Genomic DNA, 24,619 nt, shown 5'->3' with positions numbered 1-24,619 from the left:
TATGCCAAAGTTATCTCAGAAACAAATTGGAGATGGGGAGAAAAATCATTTTCCTAGAGAGGAGTAGGTAAGCAGTTTTCAAGAAGGGGTCTAATGTTCAGTCAGACTGGACCTTTTTCTAATGCATTTCTGAGAGTTTACATATAATTACACTCCTGTCAAATAAACTACATTTTAGAAATCTTCCAAGAAGAGGTGCTTGATAAAAGAATCCTTCAGTGAACTACAGTAGTAATTACAAACTACCACTTCCTAATACGTCAGATTTCCAAGTTTTCGCTTTTATGTTGGTTGCTGTTAAACCAGAATGCACCTGCAGTTGAACTAATATCCATTCATTTCCAAGCTGTGATTTGGGCATCAGCGAACACTTCTGGGTATTGGAACTCTTGGTTCTCACAGACAACACCACTCTAATGACAACGCCTCAAGAAAGAAGAAATGGACAAATGATTCTGCTTTAAAATGGAATCCTTGCAATGAAACAAACAAGAAGAAGCCCTCTGTGTGACATTGAAGCTTTTTGATTCCTATCTCTCTCACCTGTTCAATCCTGCAGTTTGGTTACAACATATGGACTCTGTCTGCAAAACACTTTTAAAATGCTGTATTGGCACCTTGCTGCAATCTGCCAGCACATTCCTTAGGGCTAGTCAGTCCATCCGGTGCCACTCTATTTTCCTTAACTCCATTTTGATTGGAAGCTGTTGCAAATTGTTGCCAGGGGTTTCTCTTCTCTCCAGTGCTGCAAAATCAGTTATGGCAAGAGAGATCACTGGATGTTGCTGGTTGTTACCAGCATTTAGGCAACGTCAGATTATTTCTCTTTACAAGGAGCTCTTGCTACAGGGTCAGAAGATTTGATTCTAGGTTCAGTGCAGCCTCTGAAAGTACTGTGTCATCTTGGACTAGGCACTTCATCTCTCTGGGTCTCGGTTTCTTCCACTATAAAATGAAAATTTAAACTCGAAGATTAAGAAGAGTGTGGAAACCAAATGTTTGACACTTTATAACTACCAGTTATTTTTACAATGATTAAAATAATCCAAAAGTTATAATGCTATACAGTTAAGGACAAAGAAGAAAAGATGAATGTCATTTTAATTAAATCCACAGATGGAAATAAATGGGGAAATTCTACCAGTAATTGTGTGACTGTGTCTTAATGGAGTCCCAAAGAGTTTCCTCTTTGGGAAGTGTTAGCTAATACACCCACAGAGGAGTGATTAGGAACAGAGATATTTATACTAGAAGGGAAATGCTGGGAAACAGAGATTTTATATCAATACCCAGAGGCGAGATGTGGGGCAGCTGATGATGTGCAGAAGAACATACAGATCTGAAGTATTTCCTGCTAATGATGATGATGGATTTATCATGTTAGAAGTCTAGGACAGCAACCCATGAAATATATATATTTTTACATACATGTATATGTATATTTATATTAATGTGTGTATATATATGTATTTATTGCTGTTGATGATGATGGATTTATCATGTTAGAAATCTAGAATAGCAATCTATGAAATATACATATTTTAAATATATATATATGTATATATATATACATATATATATATATTTACCAGTCTGTCTGTTACCACCCCAGTCTGTGAATGGCTCATTAGTCTAGGACCGTGGTGTGTCTGTACATTAGGTTAGTCCCTATAAACACAGTTATGTAAGACCCATGGGGGAGAGAGGAATCCAATCCTGTGTGTTTTAGAACTGCCTTTCCACTTCGCCCCGCCCCTAACCCACCCCCAGTCGCCTGCAGGGAGGGAGGTGGAACCTCAGCCACATCTCAAACTCCTGTCGGTGGCTGGCAGATTAGATGGATCCAATGCGTGCCTGAGTCCCTTGTTATTTAACTAAATACACCCCAATGTATTTAGAAGACGTTCTAGCTGTAGGGGAATTAACTTGCACCACCAGCAGTACTCGAGTAGAAAGCTAAAATAGCTTAGTGTTATTCCAGAGTCTCTTGATTTTTTTTCTTTCTTTCTTTCTTTTTTTTTTTTCTTTTTTCTTTTTTTTTTTTTTTTTTGCAGAAGGAATCCTAGCCCAGCAAACTGGTCTCTGCCTTACGTCAACCTTCAGGGTTTACTCAGCCACCCAAGGTCTGGGTAAATGGGTGGAAATTTCAGAAACGAGAGGAGGGAAAATGCCCTAGGCTAAAACTTGGATCCTGGTTGTGTATTTATGTGTCTCTCGGTCACAGGCAGTGCCTTTCCTCCCTCCCCCGGGTGCGCTGGAGAGACAGTGATCGAGAGTCGAGGCCAGTGGTTGGTAATCTAGGGGTTTCTAAACGAAGTCTGACATCTTCCCTCTTTCCTTCCTGCCCAAGGCAGGAACTGAGTAGATGTTTCCTAGGACCCCAGCTTGAGGATTCAAGTTGCTTTAGAGCAACTTAGCCTTGACCATTTCTAACAAGGGTAACCTAGCATTTTATGACCTCAGCAAAAGGGGACGCCCCCATACAACTGTCCTTCGCGTCGACTTTTGGCCGTGCTGCAACGCGCACTTTTTGTCCTTAGTCCTTGAACCTGCTTAGCAGTCATTCCTTCTGGATAGGCCCAGTGGAGCCTCCCGAGGAGAAGCTTTAGATCCGTGCTTCTGCTACTTGAGCGAAAATGCATTCTATTTACCTGGAGGGCTTGTTAAAACAGATGATTGGCCCACGACCCAAGTGTTACTAGTTACCTAGCTTTGAGGTAGAGCCCGATATTTTGCATTTCTAGAAAGTTCTTAGGAGATGCTGCCAGTTCGGGACCACCTTGAGAACCACTGCCTTAGATAAAAGAAGGTGCCTTGGCGTGAGCTCCCCCTTTTCCTACCATCCCTCCACGCTACATTCGCATTTATGCCATTTCCCCTTCTCCGGGTAGTTTCCGGCTTTTGGACTCTATTCTAACGGTTCCACTCCGGTTCTGAGCGGATGGAGCGTTCTTAGAGAAGATTCCTGCCCGCCTCCCCTTGCCGCTACGTCCCCACCACCTTTAATGGTTTTCCACCACAAATGCCGCACTCCCTCTCTCTGGTGTGAATTATTCACCCACTTCCTCTCTCTACTTGCATTAAGTGCAACCTTTCCCGCAACTTAACCCGGGTAGCGGGACTCGCCGCTCGCCTCCCGCGCTCCGCAGCCCTGGGGAGGCTCCCCGCGCACCAGCTCCAGCCGGAGGCGCAGGGGCCATTCCCGCGCTCTCTGCGCGCAGACCCTAACCGGCCCCTGCTCCTGGGCGTGGGGCAGGGCGGGTGCCTGCAGCTCCTGTGTTGAGCCTCGGGCGCCAAAGCCCTGAGGGGGGCGGTAGCAGCGTCAGGTGGCTGCTCTGCGTCCCCGCGCGCCTCCCAGTCAGTCCCTGCTCGGCGCTCAGCCTCTGCTGGAGCGGGAGCTGCTCGACACCTTCGCCCTGACAGCCGCGTCTTCGGGAGCAGCCGGGGCTCGCGACCCCGGCGGGAGGAGCTGAGATGTAAGCCTTCCAACTACCCATTGCTCTCTTTGGCATCCTGCTCGCTTTTCACTTCCTCTCCCGCTCCGTGGCCCCATTGGACAGCGAACGTTTGCCTGGATCTCCGGGGAGAGAGGAGCGGCCACCGGGCGCACAGCCGGGCAGAAGTTGGACTCGGCTGGGCAGCGGTGATCCAGCTGCGCGGGAGGGGTGGGCAAGGGCAGGAGGAGAGGAAGGCTCGGCAAAGGGGTCCGGATCTGGACTGAGAGGGATTGGGAGCGAGGGCTTGAGTTGACACTTCCCGCTCCCCGGCCCCGGGGCGCGGGGCAGCGGGAGAAATGCTGAGTCCGCGCCCCGGCGACCGCCGCCGCGGCAGCAGCCTCAGCAGCAGCTTCAGCATCAGCACCGGCGGGACAGCGACAGCGGGGGCGGCGCAGGCGCACTGTGCCCCGCGGAGCCTGCAGTTCTCGAGCCCCGTGTGCGGCACCGCCACAGTCTGGGCAGCGGCGGCCGGGGGAGCGCTACTACCATGAACTGCCTGGTCCTCCTCCCTAGAGCTGCTCATCCGGGTCGGGCTGGAGACACAGTCAGGGGACCCCGCCGCCGCCGCCGCGTCCCCACTTCTTTCGACTCGATCTTCTCCACCTTTTTCTCCTCTTCCTCTACCTTCTCTTCCTGCATCCCCCCCTCCCCCGCCGCGGATCCTGGCCGCCGCTCTCCAGACCCAGGATGCCGGGGGGCAAGAGAGGGCTGGTGGCACCGCAGAACACATTTTTGGAGAACATCGTCAGGCGCTCCAGCGGTAAGAAGAGTTGCAGTTCAGAACACCCCCACCTCCCTCCGGCCCACGCGCGCCCCCCATCCTCCCCTATCCCACCCCTCTTCTAAGGGGGAGAGGGATGCAGACCGCCCTACCTGGGTGGCTTCAGTTACTAATTGGATCTGATTTGGGGTGGGGAGCGGAATAAGGTGGTGGAGGAAAGTTAGTTACATCCCCTCTCCAAGACATACTCATTTTCCTCCCACCTGTCCAGAGCCCAGAAAGGAAGGAAGGGAAGAGAGAGCTGGTGGGGTGTAGGTTCATCTGGAGAATAAAGTTGAGTTTTGCCTTGATGAGGGATATATTTCTCGTTCATCCTTTCCCCACATTTTTTCCCCCAAATCGACTTCAGGGACTGGTCAAATTCGTAGAGTTAATCTTAGTGGAAGGGTTTCCCTCAAGTTGGGAATGGCTGTGAAAGTGGTTACTTAATAAGATTTAAGTCTCTGGAATGGCTTTTGGGCCCAGTGAGCACTGCTGAAAGGAACCTTGTGCTGGGGAGAGTAGTTGGAGTTGAACCTAATAGAGTCGGTGCTTGAAAAATGGGAAGGCAATTTCTATGGTTAAGTTTGTGTTTCAAGTTTCTTCATTTAATTTTTTTTTTCATTGTGCATTGGTCTATGTTAATCTATATGATATATTTGATTTGACTTAAACAGGAGAAATGTAAAAAGGAAGGAATACCTACTGTGCTTTTAAAGTAACCAGAGAAAGAATTCTTAGACATGCCGTTCTACTTTGCTACTGATTGTAAGGTTTTCTTGCCCTAAGGTGTCTTTAAAATCCCATACATTTATAAATCCATTTCCTCCAAATTATTCTGAATCAGGATCATTATATAGATCACATTTTAAGACCCTATAAACTTTGTGTGTTACTAAAATCTCCATTTTTCATGTCTTTTTAATTCATGTATATAATTTCCAATTTTATAAGCAAGATATATAAAGCATCCTTTAAAGTTTTTTGTTTTCTTTTAGAGGCCTGTTATTTTATTTTGAGGTCTCTTATTTGGACACGTATGAGAAAGGTATCTCTGCATATTGATTACAGTAGAACAATGGAAATACTGTATGCAGTTCCATAATTCATTGTTGACTCATTCATTGAAACACTATTTATTTGGGTGCCATATACAACAGACACTCTCCAGGGTCCTTGGATAAAAGAAATGGTGAAAACACTTCTGTACTCAAGTGGGTAAGAGAGGATCACACTAAAAAGATAATAAAAAAAAATACAATTATACTTTCCCTGAATTGGTTGACTAGATTATACTAATTCTTAGATTAGGATCTCTTCTAAAACTAGGGTTGCAGATATCTCCCTTGATTTGGGGACTATCTGTATTTTAGTGTCCCAAGGTATTTTTCATAAATCTCTGCCATGATATTTGGTTTTAATTTGAAACTTGTGACCTTATTACTTCCACTTTGGTCAACACCTGATATTATACAAGTCTAGAGCAGACTTTTTGGTTGAAAAAGTAGCTAATAGTCTAAGTCTAATTTAAAAAAATCTATAATATTTTTAGCCATTCCAGTATGATCTCAATGTTTTTGATTTTTTATGATAATACACAAAACGAATTCATAACAGTAGGCAATTTCTGTGTTTATACATGACCTTTATGTATATTAAGCGAAGACTTAGAGTACAAGGGGATGTTACTATTAAAACAATCCATTTGGGAAATCTTAAGTTTATTGGGATCAACTAATCAAGATACAACCATTTTTTTTTTTTAAAGATTTTATTTATTTGATAGAGAGAAATCACAAGTAGACGGAGAGGCAGACAGAGAGAGAGAGGGGAAGCAGGCTCCCTGCTGAGCAGAGAGCCCGATGCGGGACTCGACCCCAGGACCCTGAGATCATGACCCGAGCAGAAGGCAGCGGCTTAACCCACTGAGCCACCCAGGTGCCCCAAGATACAACCATTTTATTTGAGCTTTCTTATCTTCTTGGGTTATTTCAATTCCATGCAGTTTGGTCTGTGAGAGGACTTTTCAGAGAAGGCCTTAAAAAATAAAACCTACAGACTCTCTGTTCCTCTGCATGATAACCAGAAAGAAGATGAGAATTCCTTGACTGAAGTTGACTAATATAGCATCTTTGGTTGAAACTTCCACAGACTGGAACCATGAGCCAGTTTTTAGAATATCTTTTTTTGCAGATATATAAGAAATTAACGCTTTATCTTAATGTGGCTTAGAAATATCTGCTTCTGGGGCACCTGGGTGGCTCAGTTATTAAGCATCTGCCTTCAGTTCAGGTCATGATCCCAGGGTCCTGGGATCGAGCCCCTGCATCAGGCTCCCTGCTCAGTGGGAAGCCTGCTTCTCCTTCTCCCTCTTGCCCTGCTTGCATTCCCTCTCACTGTCTCTCTTTCTGTCAAATAAATAGATAAAATCTTAAAAAAAAAAAAAAAGAAATGTCTGTTTCTGTTTTACATTTGCCATCCAAATTAATGAATGTCCTATCTTTTTGACACCTCACCTGTATAAGTGCTTCATTGGTTTAATGTTTCTTTCTGTGGGTAGCAATACCAAGTGCAAATGAAACCGATCTGTTTTGGCATTTAAAATATCACTTTTCATTGCTTATGGCTAACTTTTGATACCACTACTCAAAACCTCTGAGCTTCGTTTGAAATGTGTTGGACATGTGAGCTAAGTATATGTACATGTGTAGGTAGTAAAAACTAGAAAGTCTCAGTACTACTTTTACTTTTACTTTTGTAAGAAGAACCCCCAAAATTGAGAATTACAGTATTAAATTGGTCTGCACATTCATGTGGGAGTATCCCACAGTTGTTGCCATTTCTATATGATTTGGCAGAGAAATAGAAAAATTCATTCTGAGAAATTGTTTAATTGAGACTAACAGAGAAAACTCCCTTCAGGATTCTCATAGATGAATGAGGTTTGTGACACTGAAGATTTCATTATTCACTAACTTAACCACATTGAAAGTGAAGTATTGGCAGAGCTTTAGTGGGAAAGAAAGAAATTGAAGAAAGATAGGCTGGGGTTGCCTACTTACCTTTACCCCATGAAATACTTCTCTTTCTGATACATCATGTTCTTCTTATGAAAAGATCAGATCTTTTAATGAGTGTCAGATGAAACAGAAACTTATACAGAGAGACGTTTGGAGATAAACACACCACCATTCATTCAGATGCAAAGATGGAGGTACCAGAAAAAAACTCTCTCTTTCTCTCACATACACACACACAAAGAGGAAAAGAGAGATGTGGGAAGTAACAGAAATACAGAAAGAGAGATACAGAAGTAGGGGAGGATATTAGATTGGAAAGACTATTAGAAGCCAAGAAAAAACATCAAACACTTATTTGTCCATGCCTATTACTAATGAACTAAAATCTCAGCCAATTAGCCATCCATCAGAGAACTTCTTGATGACGTGGAACAAAAGAGCATAAAGTGTGGTCTATTTGTTCGTAGCCTTGAAACCAGAGCACTTCCTAATGAAGTTCCTGACTCTTCAGTTGCAGTTTTCTGGCTGAACAGTGTCGTGTTCAGTGTCCTACAGTGACTCTTGCTTCTGTTTGCTGATTCTTTACACCTCTTGAGATAGGATTTTTATTTTCCTTACTTGGTTGACTCAGTTTGTTATGGGGAAGCATTTCAAATTGTTACTAGTGATTCAAAGTCTATAAAATAAAATAATGAGGGCTATTGAGTAGGATGGATACAAACATACTTTATGGCCAAATTCCAAAATGGTACTAATAGGGAATTCCTCTTTCTAATTTTAAGATAAAGGACAAGATCAGTTTTAGATAAATAAAAGGAACTATAATAATTCTTAATATATGACTTTAGCGGATATCGTCTAAGAAGTTGCAAAGGTCAAAAGTATAAGTGTATTAATAAGGTTTAGATACATTTTGACCAGGAGGTTCAAAATGAATTGCTAGGAACAGAAAGTTTGGAACTAGTTCATTACATCTGTGAAATAGCTCATAGAAGACCTCAGCCCAATGTACTTATTGATTGAACCCGTATCTGATACATTATTAGACTGTCTTCCCTTATTTAAATTTCAATTATTTATGCACACTATTCATCAGTGTACATCGGGAGCAGTAAACCTGTGGGTAGAGGGTAAACACCTGAAAGAAAGCCAGGGGTATTTAAGAGTTGTAGGTGAAATTTTAGATTCAAACAAAGCAAAGCAAAACAAAACAAAACATTTCCAAGGCCTTCAACCTATATCTTTGGGCAGCACATTTTATTTGTAAGTTGTCTTTGGTTCCTTCACAAATAAGCGGAAATGATTAGTGTCTATGACAGTGAACTAGGATGCCATTTTGAAATATCATACATCCCAAATTTAATATCTTTTAATTAGAATTTGATTATTGTTCTTTAATATTTTAAGCATTATACAAAACTAAAAACGTTTTTCTCTTTAGAGGAAAAAAAGGGGTTCAGGAAAGAAGAACACAGGAACAGTCGTATTTTGTCAACCACTTATGCTGCAAGAGAAGAAGTTCAATATATTCGATTTGCCATTACAGCTTGAGATGTTTATGTTGTACAAGCACTTTCTTGACTCAGTCACCTTTTACAGAAAATCTGAAATTATTTTTTTGCTATAATTAACACTTGTAAAAACTAAGATCTTTAAAGGGAAACTATAGGAGAAGAAATAGAGAACTAGTGATTTAAAAAAACAAAAAAGGATATCACACCTTTTTAGTAGTGTCCAATGTAAAAAATGGTGAAGACATGATATATATATATTTTTTTGCTATAATGTTCATGATTTTTTTGAAAGATTTTATTTAATATTTAAACTGCTATTCGGGAGATAGTGACAACCGCGTAGTGTCTGAGGTATTGACTAACCCAGGTCTTACAATGTATCACTTGTGCTTTTAATACATCATAGAGGTTAAAATTATACTGACCACTCCCTGAATTATATTTATAAATAAGATAGCAGATTGTCTCTGGCTCTAGAGCCCACACCCTGTTATGTAACAAATAATGCTTTGCTGACCAGAACGCTGCTAATCCCAGTTCACTCTTGTCTTCTTCAAAGAAATTGTCCTCTTTGTCTGTCTTTTGATTTATTCCAGGAGTAGGGGTGTGTAAGAACCCCATGTCCCCAGCTATCCTTTAACTGTCTTATTGAAGAACCATGTAAGACACTATATTTTTTAATAGAAGAAAACAACTATGAATATTTTCATTGAAAACGACCGAGGAGGCTTCCAACAAGAAACCCTTTAGTTTAGTTAGTATTCTAACTATTACTATCAGTATTACTTCCACTGTTAGTGATGGGTGTTTGCTAGCCCAGAAGAACAATGCTTCTACATTCTCCAGTGACTGGCCTAGGAAAAGGTATTGTTCTCCAAAGCTCTGTAGATAGTATTTACCACAAGAGGTCACTAGAGGTTCTGGCACAGGTGAACGAAGTGCATGTCTTACTTTTTATGTTTTGGTGATTTTTCCCTCCAGTTTGATTGGAGGTTAAAACCAATATAGTTAATCGTTACTCTTGGAAGAAGATATCTAAAATATAACACGTATAGGGAAGTGAAGTGCAAAAAAAGTATGCATTTCTTTTAATTATTATAGTCTTATTTTAGTTGATGACGACCAACATTTTGTGACTAAATAAATTGGTTATTAATAAAAACAGTGTATGTAAAGGAATATATTTAAATATACTTTAGACTAGTATAATATTTACTTTAGCAGATGAACAAAGCTTTATTGTAATAAACCATTTTACTGTGGTGGTAATATACATGAAATTAAAGTTTTGCAGAAAAATGCCATATAAAAAATGTCCATATATATTTTCTGTTTCAACAAAATTTTTCCTCTGCCAGATGTCCTGATAGAATTCATATTAAATCAGTGAAGTAGAATCAGTTCCTGACAGTGCTTTGATTTTACTGAAAGATAGTTCATAGATTTGTAGTTATTTTCCTAGGATATTGTAGGATTCTAATATTTTGATGCTATCCAAACTTTTAAAAGAAAATACAGAGCTAGATCAAATATTCTCTGAAGTTTCCAAACTTATTAAACTTTCCCCAGAATATGGTGGGGGATAATACTACTTTAAGAGGTTTTGTTTCTTGACAGTCAGCAAGTCTGAATCTTGGTTTCAGGAATTTCTTTTTCTTTTTGGTTGGGTTAGAAACCAAATATTGGGAGGGGCTTCAAAATGTCCCAAACGAGATTCGATTTAATTGGAAAATTAAAATATTTCATACAGCACTTTTATGAATAAAAGAGATATGTTGTGAAATCAAGTAAACATGAATAACAAGTTACAAACCAGTGGAAATCATTATTGTGGAAACTGAAGTCAAAGACAGTGGTTTGATGTGCTCTAAGAAATGGACATTTATAAAACATTTTCCTTTACCAATAACGGAGTAGTATTTTTAAAAATTCCACCTTAGGTTCTTGTCACACACACAAAGGAAAAAGAAAAAAGTATGTGAGGTGATGAATATGTTAATTAAGTTGATTGTGATAATCACCTCACCATGTAGACATTTGTGAAACCATCAAGTTGTATGCTTTAGATACATGCAATTTTTATTTGTCTATACCTCAGTAAAGTTGAAAAAAATCCTCATTATGTTTCACCAAATACTCTCATTTAATAACAGATATGACATGACTATTTTTCATCACTAAAGAATGACTAAAAAGAATCATGGAAATATTCTCATTTTTTAAAATATACAAGTTAATATTGGAAATGCTTAGTCTTGGACTATTTAATTGGATGGTGGAAGTGATACTATTGAGTGTGTATTTTAGGCATTATTTTAGTTTTTGGTTGTATGTGGTACTATTACTAATAAAGAGACATTTGTATATATTTTAGATAGTTTTGTGATACATTAAGTTTTCACATGGAAAAGGTAGAAAAATTGATTAAAGATCAATAAAAACCTTAGAAAGGAAGAGAGGTTGAAAAGCTATTTGAAATTTTGTTGAAATAGATTTCTTTGTTTCTCAGGGTCTGGTGCCATTAGAAAAATACAAATACTAAGTATGAAGTCCTATTGATTTCAAAAGGTTTGGGACTTGAGATCTGAGCTTAGGTACACAGTTATAGCAGTTCCTAGAGGCAATGACATATAATTAGAAAGTCACGAACGTGTTGCTCCTTAATGGTGTGGGTCATACCTCACACGTACTTTTACATTGTCCACTGTGAAGAGCACATAGCACCAGATACCGGTTGCTTTTTGACTTTGTCTCCTAAATAGAACAAGTCTATAATTCATTTTTTCCAGAACAGTGCTGATTACATCTATTAAGTAAGCTTGTTTAAGTGACTGCATAGTTCAAAATATTTAGACAGTGGGTATATCTGAAAGCAGAAATTGCCTTGTGTAGGGCAAATCACTTGGGGCTCATGAGAACCGAACACGTAAGGGATCTCACGCTCCTCTCCTATTCCAACTTGACGTACAGCTAAAATATTTCCTACTGCTTTTGTTCTACTCTCTATGGGTTTAAAAGCTAGACTGTTTTGTGCCAGAAAATAATATAGAGATTTTTAGATTCTAGTTAAATTTTTAAAAAAATAATTTCACAGGGGTACCTGGGTGGTTCAGTGGGTTGAAGCCTCTGCCTTCAGCTCAGGTCATGCTCCCAAGGTCCTGGGATGGAGCCCTGCATCGGGCTGTCTGCTCAGTGGAGAGCCTGCTTCCTCCTCTCTCTACCTGCCTCTCTGCCTACCTGTGATCTCTGTCTGTCAAATAAATAAAATCTTAAAAAAAAAATAATTTCACAGTTAGGAGATGGCAAGTTTTATCCTTGGGAATCGATCCTTACCAGTTTAAGTATCTTGAGTATCTTGAGTATCCTTGAGCAGCAGCTTGTAGTTCTGGACAGTGTCCCACAGATGAGAGAAAGTGGAGTTTGGCTTTTTAGAGATGGCAGGGCCCGCCTTAGATCACCAAGTTTGACTGAAAATCAAACAACTCACTTGGGTTGAGGGGAGAAGTTAATCTTTATTCTAATTTTTTTCTGTAAGCCTTTTCTGTCTGCTGGCATATTTTGGGAGGGGGTGGCAAGTTAAAGCACAACAAGTTTACATTCTTTTATTTATAGCATTAGGGGATAGAAAAATTCTTCTACAAGGGTTGAGTCGCCTGACAATAAAGTGCCTGCAAAACAGCTCCCATTTTTTTGCTTGACCCTCATATACTCGTTTTAGTTACTAATTCATTAGTGAAACAAAAATGTATTGAGTGTCTCCTACGAGCTGGGCATTGATGTACTGGGGAGTATAATAAACACAATGATAAAAATAATGCTTTTTTTTTTTTTTTTTTTTTCCTGTGAGAGGCAGTGTGTTCATTGGTTAGGAGCCACAGGCTTGCACAAAAGTCTTGGCTTCAATGCATACTAGCTCTGTGACTTATTCATAGCTAGTTTTCTCCTCTGTAAAATACACATAAGGAGTACCTAGTTTATGGTGTTGGAGTGAGGATTAAAGGAGGTAATACATACTTAGTAGTGAGATAAGTGTCTGGCACATAACAAAGACTTTGCCAGTATCAGTGTCTTTAGTTATTACTACCATTTAGAAGTTTTAAATCTTTGAAAGCACCATCTGTAGTGGATGTCTTTAATTCTTAGTCACCGTTTCCTTTTGCACCTCTTTCAAGTAATTTCAGTCTGTACCGTGATGTCAGAATGTCCTAGAAGATTCCAAATGAGTATTCCTGTGACTCCAAAGGCCTTTAATTCATCCATATTTTCTGACTTTGCAAGATTTGAGACTATGTTCCGCCACGCTCTCCCCATGCTTGTTTGTCTTTTGGATTTCATGACTTTGCACTTTCTCTCGTCCTTTTTCCTGGTTTCTCTTTCTAGTTCCTTCCTATTCCTTTCCTGTTCCCACTCTCCTCTCTCCCTTGCACTGTCCCTCGCTTCCCCTCCCCTCCCCTCTCCTGAAGAGCACGTGGTCTTGCAGTTCAAACGTCAACCATCTTTCTTACACATCTTCACCATGCTGTTCAGAGCAAGCTTTCCTCTGTCATAATGGAAACGGTATCCTCTCTGTGTCCCAGTTCTCCATTTCCAGTGGCCTACAGAAGGCCTCTTCTTGTATTTCTCACAAGCAATCTAAACCCCAGTGGTGGCCAGAATTGACGTTATCATTAGTTTTGGCTTCAAACAGACTGACTCACTTTGCTGTCTCCCTGTCTCTGTCAAAGGTGGCTTTAATAGTTTAGTCTTTCAGCAGGACCAGACCTGTAAATTAATAGAGAACAAACTGGGGGTTGCTGGAAGGAAGGGGGATGGAAAGATGGCAGCATGGGTAAAGGGGAGCGGGAGATACAGGCTTCTACTTAGTGAATGAAGAAGTCATGGGAGTAAAAGTTACAGAATAAGGAATAAGAATAAGAATAAGGAATACAGAATAAGTTACAGTCAATGGCATTGTAACAGTGTTACATGGGGACACCACACTTGTGGTGGGCACAGTGTAACTTACAGAGAGGTTGACTCACTAAATTGTACACCTGAAACTAATGCAACGTTGTGTGTCAGCTATACTCAAAACAAATTTAAAATGTTAGTCTTTCAGTCTAGAAATCTGAGGGTCTTTTTTGGCTTCTCACTCAGTAGAAATGAGTAGAAGTTATTGGTCTTCCTAATCCAATGATCAATCCTTGGAGGTAAGACTTTTCCCATATACTTCTTTTGTACCTCCTGTAGGTTCTGTGTGCAGAGTAAATTCATGCTGGTTAACTATACGGATTGGTGGAAGGGCATGAAACATGTTCACAGCTGACATCATATGCAGCCAATATATACAAACAGGATGGACCAAAGAAGGAATTATAGGTGGAAAGGAAAGCATTGCTTCATCAACTGGGCTCAGACACCAAATATCTTATCTCTATATGAGGAATGAAAGGTGTGATACATTCTCCTTATTCGTTTCTAAAGCAGTCTTTCTCTCTCCTAGAGCAACCACAGTCAGAGTAACTAGCAATCTTTCTGAGTCTGTGGGAGCATTTCTAAGGCTCAGAGAACAGAGCTCTCCACAGAGCAAAGGCATTTCCATCTTGATAACACAGACTCCTGTCCTGGCTCTAGCCCTTACCCACGGTGAAACACTGGGCCTCTCTAGGGTTATAAGTATTACCTTGAAAGTCAGTGGAAAGACTCGGCAAAGCCATAAATGTAATGGATCTTGCACTGTACCTCATCATAGTAAGAGCTTAATAAATATTCCCCTTTCCCTATTTTCTCTAGATAAGGGAAGGTAAGGGAAATTTTTTTTTTTAACTTGGAGAAAGCAAAGAATTAAGTCATTGACATTTTTAAGTCATAAACTAATGAGTCTGAGCTTAAAACATTTGGACTCATTTGACCAAGGGCTTATTTAATTTGGAGGAAAAAAAAAACCAAAAAAAAACTCCAAAAAAAACACCACTCCTCCCTCCAACAAATAACTACTATTTAGAGCCAAAGAAACATCAGTTCTCTTTAGCTCAGTAACTGGCAGTGTTTACGGAGGCTGAAGAAGAAGGAAGGAATGTCAGCTTCTTTGCAACTGGCCCTGTGAAATCTGACCAAAGGAGAGAAAGGATTTGAATTTGTGATTTGTATCTTTCCCTTGCACAATTAGCTCCTATTGCCTAGATAGTAGGAAAAAAGTAGAACAATGCTTTAGAAAATTAATTGGGTTGTAAATGCATTCAGAAAAGCCTCACTTCTGTATTTCTACCAGGTGTGCAAGTTAGTCTCATCTCTTAATTGAAATTCTTCATTAGTTATCTAGCCATTAGTGTTGATTACCTTAAAAGGTTAACTTCAAAGAAAATATGTAATCCCTTCAGAACAGATGCAAATCATTTGCAAAAACAAGGTTTGTTCATTTGATGGATTGAAAAATGCTTAAACATTAAGTATCTAATACTTTTTCCCCCTGATAAACACATTTTGACTGCTTTAGCTTTTGTCCAAGATTATGTAACTAGTGCATGACTTATGGCTTCAAGTATTTTAAGAAATTTCACTGTAATAAAATTCAGTTAAAGTTTGTCACTCTCTATATCAGGGTGAAGGTTTTCTATTGTATTCCAAGAATATGAGTCCTACAGGTTATTACTGCAGTTACATTTTGCTTCTAATAATTCTGAATGGTATACTTTTTAGATGCTCATCTTCTCATAAACAAAATACCAACTATTAAAAGTAGAAATTTTGAATTGTTGAACATTCCTTTTTTTTGTGCACGGAGAAATATTTTCTACAGCACAATTGCTATTATTCCTATCATTAGAATTTCAGAACTATGTGTTAAAGAATCTCATGCATTCTAAACCACTTTGGCTAGTTGGAAAAACGTTGAAGTTAATGCCATCAAAGAAACACAGAAACTTTAAAATGTACCTTTGATCTTGAAGGAGATGAAAAGTGGAGGCATATTTTTATCTTTGATGACAGCTGAACAAGTTTGAATAAATTAACAGATATTTTTTGCATATTTCAAACTCCCACAGTGATGGTCTGCTTAATGTTGCCAATATTATTATATAATAATTAGTCTCATTGTGGAAGGTACAAAGTGTATGCATCTACACTACATGCGCGCGCACACACACACACACACACACTCTACCTTGTTCTAGAGCTGTAGGGTAAAGGTGTATTTGTAAGAATAGAAAGATACCAGCCTTATATTCTGTTATTGCATAGTGGAAGTAGAGCAATGCATCTACCAGAAATCGATATTGTGGACATGGGCTTGACATATAAGTTATTTATGTTCTTGTTTAACCATCTGTGCCAGGATTTTATTTAACCCAAACAGCATGTGCTATATATGCTTTAGGGATTGTTCTGCTGTTACTGTTCTATGAAGCTTAAATATATCTACAGATACCACTCACCCAGAAGACAAGTTTAAAAAATAGTATAGACACCATGATTTAAATTTACAAGTTTCCAGAGTGTGGGGAAATCTGCTTGGGAACCCCCGATCTTTTTTTTTTTTTCTTCATAGAATTGTCTGTTCTTTGAAGAAAACTACCTCGCACAGTCCTTAACTATAATTCTTGACAATATCTAGCATTGTTTTAACAAGTATTGATTATACAACTTTAAATAAGAATTGGAATTTCTATATTTGATTTTGATCATTCGGCAAACACTGGTGGGGATACGATGATGAACAAACAGATGTGGTCTCTGACTGCATGGAACTCGGAGTCTGGCAGGGGAATAGGAATTCAACAAACCCACTTCCCCACATATAACTGCAAATCGCGGTAAGCATCATGAAGAAAAGGAAATTGTTGTGACTATGAGTGAGAGGGATTAATTTCGATTTGGAGGTGGTGTCAGGGAAGGTCTTTCGAAGGCAGTAGTCCAAAATGGAGACCTAAAGTAGGAGGTGGTTAGATGATAAGTGGTCGGAACAGTGTTTCAGGTGAAGAGAAAACAGGTGAACAGTCCTAAAGAGAGACCGAGAAAATGAGTAGCTAAGTTTGTGAAATTTAAAGGCCAGTGTAGATGGATTGCAGTAAGCAAGAAAAGAGAAAGCTGGGGCCCGATTATTCAGGGTGAGGCTCTTGCATTGTATTCCAAGTGCAGTGGACAAATCTCCTGGCCGCAGGGATTATTTGTTGTGTAACAAGTTTGGTCAGAAGGAGGAGAATCCATGGTAGGGGACCAGCTGGAGGATTGTTGCAGTAGTCTAGGCAAGAGATGATGGTGGCCTGGGCTGGGCTGGGATTGATAGAGATGGAGAGAAGTGTATGCATCAGACATGTTTCATTGGTAGAATTATTAGGGCTTAGTGATGAATCAGATGGTATAAATGAAGAGGTGTGAAGGGTGCCTTTCTGGTGTTTGGCGCAAACATCTGGGTCTAGATAGAAGTAGTGAAGATTTGCCTACGAGCTGGGTTTGGAGTGAAGCCTTGGACATCACCTGCATCATCCCTTTGTTTTCTAGCTCCCTTTCATTCCCTTAAAGTGAAGAAGAATGCAGCCAAAGGAAGCTTAGTTCAGTGATTGTGTGCACAGGGGACTCCTGCATTCTTTTTACAGAAGTTCAGGAAAGAGTACCACAAGCTAGGTAATTAGCTTGGTCAGTCTGGCTGTTCTTGTGGACTAGAAACATGTAGCTTCATATTTTAATAAGAGGCTGATTCATACCAGAAACAAAGTACATTTTTTAATAAAGCCAAAATTTCAAACCCAAACCTCAATTCTATAATAAATATTTGACAAATAGCATTGTGGAAATGCCCTTTAACCAAACCCTTTTGGAAAACATTAGCAATTACTACATGAATTTTACTGTGTTGCTTTTAAGCTTCAAATTTTCCTTGTTGGTCACTTTTTTTTTTTAATCTAAATTTTAGTTACTTAACATACAGTACAATATGGATTTCAGGAGTAGAATTCAGTGATTCATCACTTACATACGACTTCCAGGGCTCATCACAACAAGGGCCCTCTTTAATCCCCGTCACGCATCTAGCCCATCTTCCCCCCCTCCCACTATCAGCCCCCTCAGTTTGCTCTCCATCATTAAGAGTCTTTAATGGTTTATTTCCCTCTCTCAATTTTTTCTTTCCCCCCTTCCCCTAGGTTCATCTGTTCTTGTTCTTAAATACCACAAATGAGTAAGATGATGTGGTATTTGTCTTTCTCTGGCTGACTTATTTCACTTAGGATAATACACATTAGCTCCATCCACATCATTGCAAATGGCGAGATTTCCTTCTTTTTAATGGCTGAGTAATATTCTATTGTGTCTATAATACATACATATACATACACATACCCCATCTTCTTCATCCACTCATCAGCTGATGGACATTTGGGCTCTCTCCATAGTTTGGTGATTGTTGATAAAGCTGCTATAAACATTGGGGTGTATGTACCCCTTTGAATCAGTATTTTTGTATCTTTTGGGTAAGTGTCTAGTAGTGCAGTTGCTGGATCGTAGGGTGGTTCTACCTCTAATTTTTTGAGAGACCTGTATACTATCCAGACTAGCTGCACTAGTTTGCATTCCCAGCAACAGTAAGAATATTCCCCTTTCTCTGAATCCTCACCAACACCTGTTGTTTCCTGTGTTGTTAATTTCAGCCATTCTGACAGGTGTGAGGTGGTCTCTCATCATGGTTTTGATTTGTATTCCCCGATCATGAGTGATGTTGAACATCTTTTCATGTGCCTGTTGGCTATCTGGATGTCTTCTTTGGAAAAATGTCTATTCTTGTCTTCTGCCTCTTTCTTAACTGGATTTTTTTTGGGGGGGCGTGGTGTTGAGTTTGATACAATTTCTTAAAAGATTTTGGATTCTAACCCCTTATCCAATATGTCATTTGCAAATATCTTCTCCCATTCCCTAGGCTGCCTTTCAGTTTTGTCAATTGTTTCATTTGCTGTGCAGAAGCTTTTAATCTTGATGATGTCCCAATCATTCATTTTTGCTTTTGATTCCCTTGCCTCTGGTGATGTGTCTAGAAAGAAGTTCTATGGCTGAGGTAGAAGAGGTTTCTGCCTGTGTTCTTCTCTAGAATTTTGATGGTTTCCTGTCTCACATTTAGATCTTTCATCCATTTTGAATTTATTTCTGTGTACAGTGTAAGAAAGTGGTCCAGTTTCGTTCTTCTGTATGTTGCTGTCTAGTTTTTCCAACACTGTGTGTTGAAGAGACTACCTTTTTTCCATTGATGTTCTTTGCTGCTTTGTCAAAGATTAATTAGTTAAGCATATAGTTGTGGGCCCATTTCTGGGTTCTCTATTCTGATCCATTGATCCATGTGTCTGTTTTTGTGCCAGTATCATACTGTCTTGATGACTGCAGCATTGTAAGTTAACTTGAAATCCAGAATTGTGATGCCTCCAGTTTTGTTTTTCTTTTTCAGGAGTGCTTTGGCTCTTTGGGATTTTTTTTTTTTTTTTTTTTGGCTCCATTCGAATTTTAGGACTGTTTGTTCTAGTTTTGTGAAAAATGCTGGGGGTATTTTGATAGGAATTGCATTAAATGTGTAGATTGCTTTGAGTAGCATGACATTTTACAATGTTCTTCCAATCCATAAGCATAGAATGCTTTCCCATTTCTTTGAGATCACTGATTTTTGGAATGTACATTCTTTAGCTCTTTAAATCAGAAGATTTGGAGGGTGAGGTCCTACTTGGAGCTATGAGTACCTGTACTCAGCCCTTCTTCACAAAGGCCCAGGGGTTCTGGAGAGCAGCTTGAAATAGAACTCAGCCAGCTTTTGGAGCTTCCACCTGCAACTGAACCTCTGTTGGAGGATCCCTGTCCTGGGGTTATAAGGCTTTCCGAATAACCGTGCTGGTTTCTGGGTGTTGTGCTTCTCCAAAGTTAGGATGACGAACATAGAAAATCCAGTCGATTGTCCTCAGAGGTGACACTAGACCTTGGAAAAACTATACATTAAGGAAAGTGTTTCATTCGGTGTTCTGGATTCCTTTTGTGAAGTGTTTTCCCTTTCTCACCCCCACTTGATATCTTCTCTCCTCCTTCGTACTCTAGAATTCTCTTGTGTGTTTTATCACCTCCTTAAAAATCTGAAAACTTCTCTGTGTTAGCACTCTGAAACTCAGCTCTTTGGGGTAACTTGCATAAGGAAGTTGAGGGAGAGGGAGGGAGGGAATGAAAGAGAAAGAGAGAGAGAGAGTTAATCCCCCCAAATGTGTTTCACCTTGTTAATGTCCATGGAATCTCTGGACCACAGAAGGGTATAGTTTTCATAAAAACAAAGTAAAACAAAAAATTTTTTAAAAAAACTATCTCATCATGCCAGATGCAGTGTTGCAACAGCTCAGAGGAAAAGACTTCTTCCCAGAATTGCTATAGAAAGGGAAGGAACATCTCTCATGCTTTTATATTGTCGTTGACTGACTGCAACTTCTCCTTGAGAAATGTTTATCAGTCAGGACTATCGACCTCATAGTTCTGTATGATCTCCTTTAAGAATGGGATTAATATGCAGGGACATAGAATATGGATATTTTCCTGTTACCTGAAGAAAGGGCATTTTAAAGAGGAAGTCCTTCTTTTATATTCAGACACAGCAAAACAAAAATTTAGATAGTAATTCAGAAATACACTTTGATAGGATAGAAAGTCTTAGACAGTGAGGGCTGGCTGGGTGTTTATCTTTCACCAGACACTCTTTTCCTGTGTGTGCCAGGTCCTGTAACTTTCTGGGCCTGCTTTCCCGTCCATGAAAAGAAAGGAAGAATGTGTAAAATGAGTGCATTTGTGGGCTTGAGGATGACCTGATGATCTTGTTAACAGGCAGGTTCTGATTCATCAGGTCTGTGGGGGTTCCCAGAGTCTGTCTTGCTAGCAGACATCCAGGTGGGAGTGGTCCACACTTGGAGTAGTGAAGTACTAGGTCAGTTCCCCAAACTTGGTTGAGCTTGGGATTTTCCTTCAGAGGCTGTATTTTTGCATTCCATCTCGAGGGATTCTGTTCAGTGTGTCTGCATTAGAATTTAGCAGTCAGTATTTTTGACAGTTTTGACACTCATGGCAGGATTCTATTGCAGCCACCAGTATTTGGGGTTACTGCAATAGATTAGTGCTTCTTCACTCTGGCTGCACATTAGAACCACCTCCGAAGGTTTAAAAACAAACACTGATGCCTGGATCTCACCCCAGATCTATTAAAACAGAATCTTTGAGGGGTAAGTCCTGGAATGAGTAACTCCTGGGGCCCCTTCCAATGCTCCTCAATCTCCGTCTCAATGAAATGGGCAGTCAAAATTGGGAGAAACACATAATGATCCTACTGGATCATTTTTGAATCAGGATCTTGTGATTTATTTTTTGACCTTTGAATCCATGAGGGAAGCGTGCTTGATTTGTTTCATGTCCATTTCTAAGAAAATACTGGAAGGTCTTGGTAGAACAGGAAGTGTTTCAAGACTTAGCCTCTTTGCAGAAATTCATTCAAGATTCTGCTTGTGTATGGGGCACCTGGGTGACCCAGTTGGTTAAGCATCAAACTCTTGATTTCAGGCTCAGGTCATGGTCTCAGGGTCCTGAGATCAAGTCCCCCATCAGGCTCAGTGTTAAGCATAGTGTTTGCTTGTCCCTCTCCCTCTGCTCTTCGCCCTGCTTTTTCTCTCTCTCTGGAATAAATAAAGAAAATCTAAAAAAAAAAAAAAAGAAAAAGAAAAAAGAAAAGAATGTACTCTGTAGAATTGCATTTCCAAAATATCGTACTAGACTTCTAACACCGAATAGGGATTATGACCTGATTTTTAGGCCCCTCATGCAGGATCATACTGTGTATTTGAATCATTTGGAAGGAAATACTTGCAAACATCTTCAAGGACTGAAATAGCCTGGATCCCAAGGAGGTTGAATTTCTCAGAATTCACGGCTCTTGGTGTGCTAGGAACTGTGAGGACAAATCACAGTTCTGGTTTCCCTGTCAGGATTAGTTGAGGAATGTCTTAATCTATCTGGACTACTCCAACAAAATAGCATAAATTGAATGGTTTCTAAACAACAGAAATTTATTTGTATCAATCTTGGAAGTCCAAGATCAAGGTGCCAGGACAGTTGGGTTCTGGTGAGAACCCTTTTCCTGGTTGTAGACAGCAAGCTTCTTGTTGTTTCCTCACATGGTAGAGAGCAGAGCAGAGGAGGCAAACCGTTTTGTGACACTTACAGGGGCACTATTCCCATTCGTGCAGGACTTCACCCTCATGACCTCATTGACTCCTAACCGTGTCCCAAAGGCTCTACCTTCCAATGCATGAGAGGTAGGGTTTTAACATATGAATTTTAGGAGGACACAAATATTTAGTTCAGAACAGTAACGATGGTAGCAGTCACTAAGAATTTTGGGTAATTTCCTTAATAGCTTTATGTTTCCAAAACTCCTGAACTGATCTCACGTTCAAGATTTGCAACTCACTGGGTACCTGGGTGGCTCAGTGGGTTAAAGCCTCTGCCTTCCACTCAGGTCATGATCTCAGGGTCCTGGGATCAAGCCCTGCATTGGGCTCTCTGCTCAACAGGGAGCCTGCTTCATCCTCTCTCTCTCTCTCTGCCTGCCTCTCTGCCAACTTGTGATCTCTGTCTGTCACATAAATAAATTAAAAATTTTCTTAAAAAAAAAAAGAAAAAGATTTGCAACTCTCCTCCTTTGCAGAGAAGTTATCTCTCAGTAGGCAGACTGCTTTTCCTCACCATGTTTGAAAGCCAAAGGAAATTAAAATTTTCCAGGAAACAATTTTAATTAATTTGCTATCCTGTTCTTAATGTTTGTTAATAATACCAGATTTCACATTCACCGAAAGAGTAATTTTCATGACTACAGGGAAATGGAACAGTTGTATGAATATTTCAAATCCACAAATTGTGTTTCAGTTAACAAACAGACAAATATCCAAAGGAAAATCCTGGACTGTCTATTTAATATTTATCAGTTTTCATCTAATTTAGCCTTTGACATGAAAAGGAAATCTGTTTCTCCTTCTTCGTGACCCCCCCAACAGTTTATTTTGTAGTTCAGCTTTCAGTGACAAATACAATTTTATAGGTTTTGATTTGCAGGATCAACATTTAAATATTTTTTTCTAGTTCTTTGCTTGTACATACACATAGAGAACTCACACATAGAAAACTCTCTCTGCATAAATGACATAGTTGTACAAGAATCTTGTGCTAATAAATAATAACAGTTATTAGTTTACTAAGACTTCTTTAAAATATAAATTCAATTAGCCAATTTATAGTACATCATTAGTTTTAGATGTAGTTCAATAATTTATCAATTGCATATAACACCCATTGCTATAAAGACCTTTTGCTCTAATAGTTGATTTATAAAGATTTTGCTTGGATTACTCTATTTCATCTCCATAAATTACCCAGAATGGTAGATACTGGTATCTCTAGTTTGTGTGTGAGGAAAACAATAACCTAACTATAACTCCCTAGGTGTTTCAGAGTAGCTCCCTTGGGAGTATTGATAGGGGATCCAAGTACTGGCAGATAGTTGGCGGACAGGGCTCTTTGTGGTAATTTGATTGTTATGAATATTTACCGGTAGATGATTTGTTATATGAAGTCCCTGGCACTGTGGCTAATTTCCTAATTACAGCTTTATAAAGCATTCAGAAGGGATAAAAGCAGTTCTTATGCTTGTCCTCCATAAACCAAGAGCAGATATAATTATTAGGATCTTGAAGTAAGACCTAGTGAACACGTAGTCACTTCACTCTCTGGTGGTCTAAATGAATAAAATCCAACTTGAAACATAAAGATGAATGGACACCCTATTTCCTGGACTATTTGTTTAATCTTTAAGTTGGTTTAAGAAATTCTCTTCTGAGTTGCTAGGTCTGATTGAACCTGTCAGAAAATACTCTAGTATGTAGCTGGTAAATATCTGAATAGTCCATACTCTATGATTATTGGCTAAAATCAGGTATATTTTGAAAAAAGGGATTGATTCCAACTGTATTTTTTCCCCCACCAAACAACTCTGCCTCCAAGCTAATACGAGAATTAATTTTGCCTACATTGTGTTGCTTTAGGACTTCTTCACTCTTTGACTACCTACTTTTCCATCACAAGAAAAAAAAAGACATAATTTCACCTAGAAAATGTTTGAATTTGTAGATATCTCAGTCAAGAATTAGAATTTAGGGAACCTGTGGTCTAGTCACTGTTTCTAGGAAATCTGGGCTTGGTGAGTTTGACTCACTGCAGAATGGAGTTGTTTTCCAGATTAGAGATAATAGATATGACATCTGTCCCAATGCCTAGCACAGAATTTGGGCTAATGGTTGCTAATGGTTGCTTTAATTTTGTTATTATATAGCATACATTATGTATTACATAGTTATTACATAATATATCAACAATAAATGAATAATCATAGTTGGGCCCTACTGAGCTGGAGGCTTGATTTTCTTATTGTAGCATTATTGAAAATGGTATGGTGGGAGCAGTTTAATATTTTTAATAACAGAATTAACTAGGAGCAGTTAAAGCTCCTGATCCAAATCCTAATAAATGTCTTGAAAACAAGTCTTTTTATGACAGGGGTAAGTCAGTAAGAATTTGGGGATGTTCAGGATTTTGTGAGATATAACCCTTACTTTGGTGTATAAAATTGATTTAATGGGTCTTGACTAGCACATCAAAAAATTGAAATAGAATAAAAAAAGAGGATCTCATATAGTAAGTATTGTTTGAGATTTTTTTTAGTTGTGTATTTGTATAGGTATGTGTGTATATCTGTGCAAATACATTTTTGAGGTACTATATAAAATTAATTTCTTACTA

The 24,619-nt window shown here is 39.3% G+C and overlaps 1 protein-coding gene across 1 annotated transcript in view; it reads left to right on the top strand.

The window, feature by feature from the left end:
- The first annotated feature begins 4,086 nt into the window (after positions 1-4,086).
- The window catches only part of KCNH5 (potassium voltage-gated channel subfamily H member 5), a 314,735-nt gene continuing 294,202 nt past the window's right edge, over positions 4,087-24,619 (top strand). The window contains exon 1 of the mRNA XM_059182266.1: positions 4,087-4,257. Coding sequence (XP_059038249.1) covers positions 4,185-4,257 — 73 coding nt within the window. The 5' untranslated portion in view covers positions 4,087-4,184. The remainder of the gene's footprint in view (positions 4,258-24,619) is intronic.

The sequence above is a fragment of the Mustela lutreola genome, chromosome 7 (genome assembly GCF_030435805.1).
Source record: "Mustela lutreola isolate mMusLut2 chromosome 7, mMusLut2.pri, whole genome shotgun sequence".
NCBI classification, from domain to species: domain Eukaryota; kingdom Metazoa; phylum Chordata; class Mammalia; order Carnivora; family Mustelidae; genus Mustela; species Mustela lutreola.
This window is presented reverse-complemented; position numbering and strand designations above follow the sequence as displayed.